General features: G+C 37.8%; 1 protein-coding gene across 1 annotated transcript; it reads left to right on the forward strand.

Moving 5' to 3' along the window:
* Window positions 1-3,821: 3,821 nt before the first annotated feature.
* On the forward strand, window positions 3,822-4,331 carry LOC110203519 (actin-4-like). The gene has a single exon (XM_020980023.1). The coding sequence runs from the start codon at window positions 3,822-3,824 to the stop codon at window positions 4,329-4,331; it is 510 nt and encodes a 169-aa protein (XP_020835682.1).
* Window positions 4,332-13,313: the final 8,982 nt, after the last annotated feature.

A 13,313-nucleotide genomic window follows, 5' to 3' on the forward strand; every position in this document is an offset into this window, starting at 1 on the left:
TGGCTTTTTGGACCTCTTTTGCCATTTGGTTAGGCTATTTTTTAAGGTGTTATTTTGTGGGTCTCCTTTAGCAAGCTGTTGGCTTGTTTTTTATGGTTTTCTTGCATCACTCTCATTTCCCTTCCCAGTTTTTTGTCTACTTTTCTTACTTGCTTCTCAAAATCCTTTTTGAGCTCTTCCATGGCCTGGCACTGAGTCGTATTTTTCTTGGAGGCTTTGGATGTAGGAGCTTTGACTTTGTTGTCTTCTTCTGGTTGCATGTTTTGATCTTCTTTGTTACCAACATAAGATTCTATGGTCTCGGTTTTTTCCTCTCTTTGCTCATGGTCCCAGCTAATTATTTGACTTGTAAACTCTTTTTTAAGGTAGGGGTCTTCTTCCAGTGTGGACAATGTACTGTTCCAAGATTTGGGGGTTTTGTGTATCTGTCTTCAGAGATACTTCTAGTGATCTGTAAATTTTCAGTTCTTCCAAGGTAGTATGATCAAGGGCGAGGTATTTTCTTCTTTCCTGGCCTGTGCTGTGGTGTATGAGTGATCACAAGCACAAGGATTCTCTCTCCACAGTGCCTGCAAAGAGATCCCTGCAGTCTCCCTCTGATCAGCCACTTGATTCCCCATCAGTCTGTGAGCTGGAAGCTCTCTGGAAGCAGTTGCCGCCCTGGGGCTGTGCCAGGACTGGGTCTGGGACCGAGCTTGTCTCTCACTGTGGCCACAGACCTTTCCTACTGTCCTTCTAAATTGTCTTTGGTGATTGTGGGTTGAGAAGTCTGGAAACCACCAGAGCTGCCTATGATTCAGTCTGCTGAGGCCTGCTCCAGATTCTCTGAGGCCTGATCTTTGCCTGTGCTTCCACGCTGAACTGTGCTCCTCTCCCAGCCCTGCACAATAGACATTTCCAATCAACCATCCAGGTTGTCTTGGGCTGGAGATTTATTTCACTCTTTATTTTTGTGAGTTCTGCTTCTCTAGAATTTGTTTAGATCCAATTTTTTATAGATATGTGGAAGGGTTTGGGGAAGAGCTCAAGCAAGTCACTGCTTTTACGCCACCATCTTGTCATCTTCATTTTTGAAGAACCATGGCAGGTATTTTCTACTCATCTTTTCCATTAAGCTTCATTGTCAAAGACCTGAGTTTTAATTCAGAATATCAAAACAGTGTTGATTTCAATATTCATAACACAAAAACTTTTTATCAAATCATGAGTGTATTTTCTCATTCATTTTTTCTTAAATGACCATGCCTTAAATGATTAAGCTTAATCTATTGAATACAGGAAAAATACATTTAAAAATGCTTCTTATTGATTTTTGCTTGTGACAGTGTGTGTGTGTGTGTGTGTGTGTGTGTGTGTGCATGCACTGAAATAAAGTCTACTTTTCATGCCCAATTATGTGTAGCTTTCTTTTGAATTATATTATCCCTGCCTTGGGGGTACTTAACAGAAAAAAAAATGTGAAAAAAGCAGAATGCTTTGAATGTTTTCTGATTTTGGATGACCCCATGCCAGCACTGAGGACAGAGACATCAATAGCTCAGGACTCCAAGCCCTGGGCCTATGGTCAGAAAGGGCTGTATTTACATCCATCTTCAGACACAGACTATGGCTGTGACTCTGGGCCATCCCTGGTGCTTTATGACCCTCACTGTACTCTCCTTTAAAGTGAGGAGTGACATTGGCAGCTAGTTGACTGCTTTCTGATGAGGAGAAGAGGAGCTAGTATTGGAGAGAGCTTTTCAGGGTCACTCTGACTTCCCCTGTTGTAAGGGCTCTTCTGTCTCTGATAGCCCTCCAGTGAGATGCCCTCTGAGCTCTGACATTCTCTTCTCTATGGCAACTCCTAAACCAGACATTCTCTGTGTGTTCTTAGGCCTCTGCAAGCCCTGACATTCCATGTTTTAAGGCTTTACCCTCTTGTGACATGCAAGGCTTTGGTGTCTTCTGAGTAGATCTATTTTCTTGAAAATTAATTGCTTGTGTGTCCTAACACTGCAGTGGTTTACAAAGAAAAATGGAGGCCCTTTTACATCCTCTCCAGTTAATCCTTTAGTGTTTTGAATAAAATAAATACTGGGGCTGGGACTGCTACTGGGACTGCTGGGAGTGCTTAGTCAGCAGATGAGGTAGCATAGCCTGGGTGTGTTGGGAAGGCGGAGGCTGAGACTAGAGGGCACAGGTAGCATTACTGCCTGGACACCTGGCTCTTGTTTTTTCTCCTTTCTGGCTGGAGCACCCAGGTTGTAGAGACAGTGTGGGAAGTCAGTGACCAGTGGTCTAGACTCAAGATGAATGGGCAGATTAGCTCCAGGGTCCTTGACAAACTATTGCTTCCTTGGTTCTCACCAGCAGGGTGGTTGGGTTTGCCTGAGCTCCTGGTATAGACACACCTCTTATGCAACAATGAAACAAAGGAGTCTACCCAACAGCCCAGGGCCTACAACCAGTCTAGGAGAAAGGGCAGGAAAGATTGGGCCCCAAGTCATGACTAACTCATTAATAGAGTGTAATGCAAAAGCCTGGATGTGGATTCTAATGTCAGACCTGCCCCTTTTCTTCCCCTACGTAGGCCTCAGTTATCCCACCTGCATAATAGAAAGCATGGTTAGCAATGATGTGAAAAATGCTGGAGGGAATGTGGTACACTAATGCATTGTTGGTGGAATTGTGAACTAGTTTCTCCATTCTGGAGAACAATTAGGAACTGTGGCAATTAAAAAGTTCAAGAGACATAGTTTCTGGGTACTTTAATCATTTTACAAATAAGGCTAGCATGTTTATTAACAAAAAGAGTTCAGTGGCACTCTTGAATGCCAAAGACCCTTCCTGGCAGTGGACTCAGTTTGTATGCCCTTGGAAAAGTTGATGTTGCTGAGGGTGGCAATTAACTCTGGTTAATTAATGAGAGAATAAATATTATAGTGAGGAGCTGGACTATATTCCAATGAAGATTTTGGGGCTATGTGACTTGGATCATCCAAATCTTGGTCAAAGAGACTTATCAAATTCCATATCACCTGTCTGACAAAAGGGAGGGTCCACATTTTCTCAAACCTATCAGGATGCACTCATTACCTTAAACTTAGAATTTCTTTTACTTTCTTTGATTAGATCTCAGTGATCCAGGCTGGGTAAGTGTATGAGCAAGATTTCCCACACTGGTTGATTTATTGATGAGGAGGTAAAAAAGGAGAAAATGATTGGTCCTGATTCAATAATTAGGTAATACAAGAAAGAAATAATCATTTCTCTCAGAACTACGAGCAAAGGGATTTAAAATTGTGCATACCCTTTGACCCAGGAATACCACTACTAGATTTGCATGCCAAAGAGATCAAAGAAAAAGGAAAAGTACTTATATGTACAAAAATAGTTATACCAGCTCTTTTTGTGGTGGCAACATATTAGAAATTGAGGAATGCTCATCTTTTGGGGAATGGCTGAATAAGTCATGGTATATGATTGTAATGGAATACTATTGTGCTATGAATGAGCAGGATGCCTTCAGAAAGACCTGTGAAGACTTATATGAACTGATGCAAAGTGAAGTGAGCAGAAGCAGGAGAACATTGCACATAGTAACACCAATATTGTAACAATGATCAACTGTGAAAGATTTAGCTACTCTGATTGATACAATGATCCACAACCATTCCAAAGGACTTGCAATGAAAAATTCTATCTATCCAGCATGCACTTGCCTCCCTTATGCATCCAGGTGTAGTACCACCTTCTCTCTCTGAAGGGTTTAAACTTGCCACTTTAAAGTTCACCATGATGATGATGATATTGCTGCCCTTGTTGTTGACAATGGTTCCAGAATGTGCAAAGCTGGCTCTACAGGAGACAGTGCCCCTTGGGTTGTCTTCCTTTTCATTGCTCAGCATCCCAGACATCAGGGTGTGATGGTGGGTATGGGCCAGAAAGACAGCAATGTGAGGGATAAGGCCCAACGAAAGAGAGCTATTCTGACCCTGAAGTACCACATTGAACATGGTATTGTCACCAATTGGGATGACATGGAAAAGATCTGGCATCATACTTTCTATAATGAGCTCCATGTGACCCCTGAAGAACACACTGTGCTGCTTACAGAACCCCACCTGAACCATAGAGATAACAGAGAAAAGGAAACTTGGATTATGTTAGAAGCTTTCAACACCCCAGCCATGTATGTTGCCATCCAGGCTATGCTGTCCCTGTATGCCTTTGGCCATAGCTCTGGTACTGTAATAGACTCTGGTGATAGTGTAACCCATGTCATGCCCATCTATGAAGTTTATGCCCTTTCCCATGTCATTCTCTGCCTGGATCTGGCTGGCCATGATTGATGGACTATCCCATGAAGATCCTGAATGAGAGAGGGTACAGTTTCACTACCACAGCTGAGAGGGAAATCATGTGTGACATCAAGTAGAAGCTGTGTTATATTGCCCTAGACTTTTGCCAGGAGCGCCTGCATTCACAGCTGTTGTCTAATGGTGGCAGAGTGTGAAGAGAGAAAGAATCACGGGCCAGGTGGGAGCAGTGAAGAACAAACTCCATTTATTCATCTGAGGGCTCAGGTTTACATAGTACTGGATCAAGCAATAGTAACATTATTTTCCATGAAAAGCACAAACCTAATTAAGTGATTCCCTTATTTCCTTGTACCTTGTCTGTTACTTTCTTCCCTGCTTCCTGTCCTGTACCCTATCTGTTTCCTCCCTTCCTTCATCCTGTTCTCAAGAGATAAAATGGGGGGGGGGTGAGCCGACATCCTGAGTTTACACAGCTGTTGGGCTTAGTACAACCTATAGGTAAGACCCGGGCTGGCCTAAGCCCTCCAACTCCTCGGACCTGGCCCTCAACAGACTTTGAGCAGGAGATGGCCACTGCTGCATCTAGCTCCTCTCTGGAAAAGAGCTATGAGTTCCCTGATGGTCAGGTTATCACCATTGGCAACAATAGGTTCTGGTGCCGATAAGCTGTCTTCCAACCATCTTTCTTAGGTATGGCGTCCTGTGGAATCCATGAAACTACCTTCAACTCAATTATGAAGTGTGATATCCACATCCTTAAGGATTTGTATGCCAATATCATATTGTCTAGTGGTACCACTATATACCCAGGCATTGCTGACAGGAAGGATAAGGCAATTACAGCCCTAGCCCCCAGCACAATGAAAATTAAGATCGTTGCCCTACATGAGCGCAAATACTCTGTCTAAATTGGAGGCTCCATCCTCGCCTTTCTCTTAGCAAGCAAGAGTATGATGAATCTGGGCCTTCCCCCAAAAAGAGATAAGATTGGCAAGGCTTTATTTGTGTTCTTTTAAGTTTTGTTTTTGTTTTTCTTTTGGCATTTGACTCAGGATTTAAAAACTGGAATGGTGAAGGTGATGAGCAGTCCAAGTATGTTGGGGTCAAATATCTCCAAAGTTCTACAGTGTCTTCAGGCATCTGATTGTACTTTTCTTTAAAAAAAAGTACTCATTCCAAATATTGTATAATGCATTGTTACAGAGTTTCTTGCCTCTATGAAGGCTGTCCTGCTCTACCCAAAGGAGCTACTTAACATAAATCCAAATTGGGAATGGGGGTGGGGTGGGGTGAAGGGGGAGGTACTAATATTACTTTTCATTTAAATAATGTAATTCTTTTTTTTTTTTGGCTAGGCAGTGGAGTTATGTGACTTGCCCAGGGTCACACAGCTAGTAAGTGTCAAGTGTCTGATCTGAGACCAGATTTGAACTCAGGTCCTCCTGACTCCAGGGCTGGTGCTCTACCCACTGCACCACCTAGCTGCCCCAATTATGTAATTCTTTAAAAAAAAAAACAAAACTTTTTTGTATCTTCTGCCTTAACACTTATTACTTTTTTTTTCAACTCAGAGTCATAATGAATGGCCCCTTAAATTCCCTCCGTTCCCCCAACGTAGATGTCAATGAAGACTTTACAGTCTCCTGATGAGTTTTATGAGACTGATGCCAGTACTTTGGCAAAGGGAAGAGTTTAAGACCAGTTCAAATAAAAATGAATATATTAAAAAAGAAAAATTCTATCCATATTCAGAGAAAAAAATGAAGAACTCTAAGGGCAGATTGAGTCATATTTTTCACTTTATTTTTCTTGATTATTATTTTTTTTTTTGCAATATGCTTCATATGCATCACTTCACATATATAACTGGTATCATTGCTTGCCTTCTCAGTGATTGGGAGAGAGTTCTCAGGGAGGGAGAAAATTTGGAACTGAAAGTAAAAAAAAAATCAATGTTAAAAAATAAATTAAAAGTTTTTATTCCTAGCTGCTCTAATTTAGTTATGATATCTTTTCTTTCTAGGTTATGTATCCATTTGGAGTTTGTAATGGTATTTGGTGTGAGGCATTGGCCTAAACATAATTTCTGACAGACTAGTATCCAGTTTTCCCAAAAGGTTTTTTTTTAATCAAATATTGAGTCATTTCCCCAGTCACTATGAGCTTTAGGTTTTATCAATCACTTTGCTTTTGTGACTGCTTTCTGCTGTATATTATATATCAGATCTGTTTCACTGACCAACCTCTCAATTGCTTAACTAGTACCAACTCATTTTAATGATTACTGCTTTGTAGTACAATACTAATAGACCCCTTCCTTGCCATATTCTTTTCATTATTATCCTTGAGATTTTTGACTCTTCATATGAAATTGGTTATTATTTTTCTCACTCAATACATAATTTTTGGTAGTTTCATTGTTATAGCACTGAATAAGGAAATTAATTTAAGTAATACTGCTTTTTTATTCTATTGGATCAACCTACCCATTAACAATTCATGTTTTCCTTATTTGTATAAAGAGGGTTTTATACTTGGATTCATAGAGCTGGTTGCATCTTGGAAGATACATTCCCAAATATTTTCTACTTCCTGGAATTATTTTGAATGTAATTTTTCTTTCTAGCTCTTCCTACTGGGTTTTGTTGGTGACATATAGGGATGCTGATGACTTAGGTGAATTTATTTTATATCTCACAAGCCTGACAAATTTGTTAATTGTTTCAGTTAATTTTTTGTTTTGACTCTTTAGGTTTTTCTGAGTAAATCATCATGTCATCGACAAAAAGTGTTTCTTTTCTTTCCTCTTTGCATATGCTCATTCTCTTTATTTTTCTTTCTTGTCTTATTGCAACAGCTGGTTTTTCTAGCACTATGTTAAATAGTAATGATGATAATAGGCACCCTTAATTAACACATAATTTTTTGGAAAGGTCTCTAACACTTCTGCATTATGTATAATTTTTGTTTTAGGATTCAGATCGATATTGTTGACTATATGAAAGAAAGGTTAATTGATTACTATGCTTTCTAAAATGTTTAATAAAAATGAATGTTGAATTTTGTCCAGAGCATTTTTTGGTCACCTATTGACATAGTCATATGGCTTTTATTATTTATATTAGTAACATGATTTATTATACTCATAATATTCCTGATATTGAACTAATAAACCCAACCTTGTCATCATAATCTTTTAAATATGTTGGTGTAACCTACTTACTAATATTTTATTTAAAAGTTTTGTGGCCATGTTTATTAGGAATTTTGTTTTTTTGTCTCTAGGTTGTCTCCCCCTGGCTTATGGACAAATATTTTTATGATACATGTTTGTATCATTGAAAGATTTGAAGGATGCCTGTTTTCAATAGCATGTATAGTATCAAAATGCCTGGAATGTCCTTATCGCATCTACATTTTTACCTCCCTGGCTTTCTTCATGCCCCAGATCAAATCTCACCTTCTACAGATCTTTGATCATTCCATCTAATTGAGCCTTTTCCTTTCTTTTAGTCCATACATATCATGTATATACCTTTTTAATTACATGTGGTCTCCATTATTAGGTTTTAAACTCCTTGAAAGCAGTAACCGTTTTTGTAATTTTGGTTTCCTTTGACAGAGATAAACAAAAAGGGACACACACAGAGAAATTATTCAAAAGTATGAGTAAAGATAATTGAAACAATTACTATATGAAATACCTAATTTATCCCTCAGTTATTAACTTAAGAAGGAAGGCCATTATCAAAGTATAACTCTTTTTTCTAGGTTCCCTGTCCTTAAAGTATTGCAATAGAGATGAGAGGTTCAAGTAGATGCTAACTCAGAAGTTAATCTTTCATATACTATATTGTTTCTATGATTTGTTCTTTGACTTACTCATTATTTAGGATTTCACTGTTAAGTCTTTATTTGGGTTTGTGTCTTTTTTTTGTAACTTCTGAACCAATGACTATTTTTACTGCATTATGCAAATTCTGTAAAGGATATATTTACTATTTCTGCCTTTTTACATTTATTTCCAATATTTCTATGCCCAAATACATGGTTTTTCTAAAAGTACTGTGAGGTGCCAAGAAATAGATATAATCTTTGTTGCCCCAGTTAGAAAATATCTTAATTCTTTTAGCTCTAAATTCTTCAGCATTTCAGTTCTGTATTTTCCATTTTGTTTACTTTCCATTAGACTTATCCATAACTGAAAGAAGGATACTGAAGTCTCCTGTCACCACTGTGTTATCATCTATGTGATCTTGTAGCTCAGTTAATGTTTGCTTTGTGAATTTGTATGCTAAGTTATCTCAGGCATATAATTTTTATTACTGATATTAGTTTGTCTATGGTTCCTTTTGGCATAATACAGTATGCTTATTTATCCTACTTTAATTTTGAACCTGTTTTAGCTTTGTCAGACAGCATGATTGCAACTTCTGCTTTTTTGGATTCACTTGATACATAATAATTTTTTACCCATCCCATCAGTATCATTTTGTGTTATGTCTTCATTTTTTAAAAAGTATTTCTTGTAAGCCATAGATTGTAGGATTTTGTTTTCTTATCCAAATTGTCCTTTTGTTTTATTGGGTTGTTTAATATTTTCACTAGCTATGAAAGTTAGGTTTATAGTTTTTTGAAGTTGAGATTTTTTTCCCCTCTTTTGCTGTGAACACAGTCCTATGTCTCTTTAGTTACTTTAGCTCGAACCTTTTTAAGGTGACGCTGTTCCCACTAGCAATTTTCCCCCCACCCCATCTCCCATTTCTTACCCCATTCCATTTTTTAACTATAAATTGAATTTTCTTTCTTGCTTTTATCTAATTATTTAATTCTTCTCCTTTTTTTCCATTAGTCAAGTCAGTTTCCCTTTCCAGAGAGGATTTCTCTCACAATCTTACCTATTCTTTTTCTCTCTACTCTAGTCCTCCATTTTCTGGTTCATAGACCCTATAATTATCTAGTCTTTATTCATTTTATTCCTCAATTTCATGGAATGAAAATTTCTGAGGTATCCAATCTGGGCTCTTCCCACTTCTGGCAATTCCTGTCACTGGTTTGTAGAGAATTTCCTGAGGACTCTTCTTTTCCAATATGCCTCACTCTCAAAGCAATACCAATTCCTGAAAATGACAGAGAAGATTAGTGACCTATTAAAAGGAAAATTCTTTCTTCAGACTTTCACCCTAATTAATGAGGCAAAACTCAGGAAAAAGAGAATTTAAAGTAATTTTATTAATAGTTGTTGATAATTGTTGATCAGCAAGAGGTCACCCAGGGATTCAAGAGGGTGCCAGCTTTTATTGATAACTTTCATAACAAGATAAAGACATTTCAGATAGGTCCACCTTAGCAAAAGATGATGGGACATTTCATCTCAGTTCCTCCCCAATTGCTAGTATGTGCAGGCTAACAGGTAGTCGGTGACCTGGTACATGAGGGAGAGCAGGTAATGCAAAAGTTGCAGACTGGGTGATGCCTCCCGCAACAGTGACTGACAAGCAGGACTGGGAACAGTAAGTCACTGAGTCAGTAAAACTTCCTATAATTCCACTATTTGGTGCTAACCATAATATGGTGCAGTGCCACAACTGGTTTCATATCACTCCTTTATCTTAAACTGCATCATCCTACTCTCTACTGCTCATGCCTAATCAAGTTGAGCAAATATCAGTGGCTGTAAGCTTGGGGACTTAAACTTACAACAAGAACCATGTGTACTTTGGCCATGAGCATCACAAATCATAATCCCATGTATGCCCCAAGGAGACAAACCTTGTTAAATAAGCTCCATATGTAAACTAAGGCAGGTTAAGGCACTTAGGGTTCTTGCCATGTACTAATTTTAGAAGCGAGATTTACATATCAGCAAGGTCACCCAGAAAACTCAGTAAACATAAATACCATGAAATAAAAAACCAAAGTAATACAGTAAGGACCATCAATATTAAATAACATCAGTTCTCCTTGTAATCCACTCCCAATGTTCAGTTCTTTTCATCTTGGATCCCAGATGGCCCATGTAGTTGTCTGGTCCCTGGAAACGTCTTCTTTTGGATATTCCAGAATAGGTCTCATTCCTAGGGCAGCTCTGAAGTTGTCTTTTTCTATTGGATTTGCTTCTCTGGTTCCAAGATACTTGCAGAGATTCCTAGAATAGATTTGAATAAATTCTATTCAAATCTGTCAGTAACCAGGCTTTATTAGCAAACCTCTTAAATGTGCTTTCACCAGTAACATCCTGTTTGCACAGTGAACTAGTGGCCTCATGACAATTCAGACAATCATGCCTGAAATCTAAACTTAGAATGATATCAGATTACAGTCCCATGAGATTTTACCTCAAGTAGAGGTTTCATTAATCACATCTTAATGCTAGGTACAGCTGTTGTTATTTTTCTCATCGTGCTGCAATAATAAAACATTTGCCAGGTCTTTCAAAATTTACTCAACATTCTTTCCTTCTTGTTCTTTTTTTTCTTCTTGAGTTTAAACTCATCGTGGTATAAAAACTAATCCTTAAAAATCCAGAAAATAATTACATTTTGGAATTCCACAGATACAGTGAATGTAGAATAGTTTATTCAAAAACCCAGAAAAACACTGGCCAATTGCTGTCAAACTTCAGACTAATGGATATTCATCTCTTAGTGTATTCTATATTCACTCCTTAGGGCAAAAATAAATATTTATGACTGGAGTTCACTGACATTAAATGGGCTAAAGTCATAACTTCAATAGGTACTATTCCAGGTATAATTTCATAATCTTCACAAGTGAAAGGCAGAAAGCCTTAGTTGGCACACTTTGTTATAAGCAGGCTTGAAAAATTCTCCCCCGTTTTGCTAGGAGTAGAAGAGGAGATCTAATTTTCTCAGGAAACCAGTTTACAACACTGTCAAAGAATTTCACAATAGTAGCAAGCTCTTTCACAGGGCTGATAAGATTTTATGACCTTGCCCAAACATATATGATGTCAAGAAACCTTTTAAGTTTGCAGATAAAGAGATTTTACAATGTCTTTTCTTCATAGCTTTTCCCATATAGTAATTATCAATTTTCCTTTTCAAAATATACTCAATTAAATAGGGTTTTTACGTTATGACAATGACTACTACTACTAATTTCACAGGAACAAGATCAAAAGAAAATTTCAGCATGTCTCATAAAATGTTTTCCCAGCATGTACCACACAAGGAAATTTAGAAACACAATGGCTCAAAAATGTTATGGATTTTAAAAACATAACAGAATTTGAAGATACATTTAAATGGATGCCAAATAACATCAATTTATTTGAATGCACCTCTAAATCCTTTTACTCTGATCATATCTGAAACCCTGTATAAAATTATCAAGTCTGAAGCAATTACAACTAATTAAAGAAATAATATTAACAATAGTTTACATTTATATAGTACTTGTCATATCCCAGGCAATGTGTTAAGCACTTTACAATCATGTGATCCTTACAGCAACCCTGAGAGGTAGTTGCTTTTGTTTTGTTTCCTGCTTTACACATGGTGAAACTTAGGTAAACAAAGGTGAAGTCACCTAGTCAATAAATTGCTGAGACCAGATTTTTTGACTCAGGTTTTCCTGATCCATGCATTTTTGCAATAAGTTCTGATTTGCCACAATTATTCTAAGAGGAGAACACATTTCACTATAAATGAGACCACACTATGTTTTAGTTTCAGGACCAAATCAAATCTGGATTTATAATCACTAATGGTAATGTAATGTGTAAATCTTAATTTGTCCAAGGACCATTTTACTGCTAGCCTTTCAAATTAAGGGCCAACTATTTTCAGTTGGCATACTGCCAAGATTTAAAACAAAAGTTTTGTATTTTTGCCCCTCTTTTAGGATCCATGAAACTTTTCTGAAACGCAGAAATTACAAACATAACCTCTGTCATGTAGTAATGAAATTATTAATAAATATTCCTCACATAAGGACTAAAATAGACCTTGCTAATGCTTTGCTATGCCCAAGTAATTCAATGCTAGAAACACATTTTTATATTTTCCATATCATGAAGAACAAATAAATAAAGCTTCTCATACCCTTCTTATCTGAATGAAATCAAACTCATCCTCACTTCTTTTTCCAAATTTCCATAGCTCTTTACTTTCAAGTCCTCTACTCATACTATCAGTGCAAAAGAGACTACAGCTTTTCTTAACTTCCTATTTCCTCTTATCTCTAATTTGTTAGACTTTATCTCCTTCTTTCAAGCTTAGATTAAAGCCCTTCACAACTGCACCTGTCTTGTTTCTTTCATATTCTGACCAGACGCTTCTCTTACAAATCATATCCCAGACCATCTAAAGAAATAATCTTCACTTCACTGATTTTTTTTTCTCTTTCTCTTCTGCCCCTCCAACTTAGCCACAGTAAGAAAGGGAGAGATTGTTCTTTTTTATGGTTCTTTAAAAGCCTTGGAAGTTCTGCTTCAGCCTTCCCAAAAGGTATTCCTAGTACCTAGTCACCTCCCGCAACTGCTGTTTCAAGTCCTCTCTCAACAGCACTGAAAATCTCTGGTTTGCCTACCACAGAGATCTTCAAAAGACATTGAGAATGTGCATCTGACTGAGTTCAATACCTAAAGACCCATCCTTTATTTTGCCAAAACATGGTTTGTTTCTTTTCTCTCGTAATTTTCCCAGTCCCTACCTATGCTCATTGCTCAGTTGTGGATATATCTTCCAGGATGTTTCACAAGCTATTACAACTTGTCTACCCTGGATTCCCCTGAAGGCTCAGTCTTCCCACTTCCTTTATGAGTACTGATATTCCCATGCAAATGTGCAGGCAAATCCATTTACATACCTGCCTCTTCCTGGTGAGCCTTTTGCCTTTCCTTCCGTCTTCCCTTCTTCCTGCACAGAGGAAAAAATATCAGAATTTGGATTTGGGCACTTATTTTTCCATTTTCTGTACTGAGTTTTGGGGAGCTAAATTCTGCCACTTCACAACTTAACCAACTGTGAGGGTGGGCCAGCTATCAGG

Source organism: Phascolarctos cinereus, unplaced genomic scaffold, assembly GCF_003287225.1.
Source record: "Phascolarctos cinereus isolate Bilbo 61053 unplaced genomic scaffold, phaCin_HiC Scaffold_8;HRSCAF=390, whole genome shotgun sequence".
Classification (NCBI taxonomy): Eukaryota; Metazoa; Chordata; class Mammalia; order Diprotodontia; family Phascolarctidae; genus Phascolarctos; species Phascolarctos cinereus.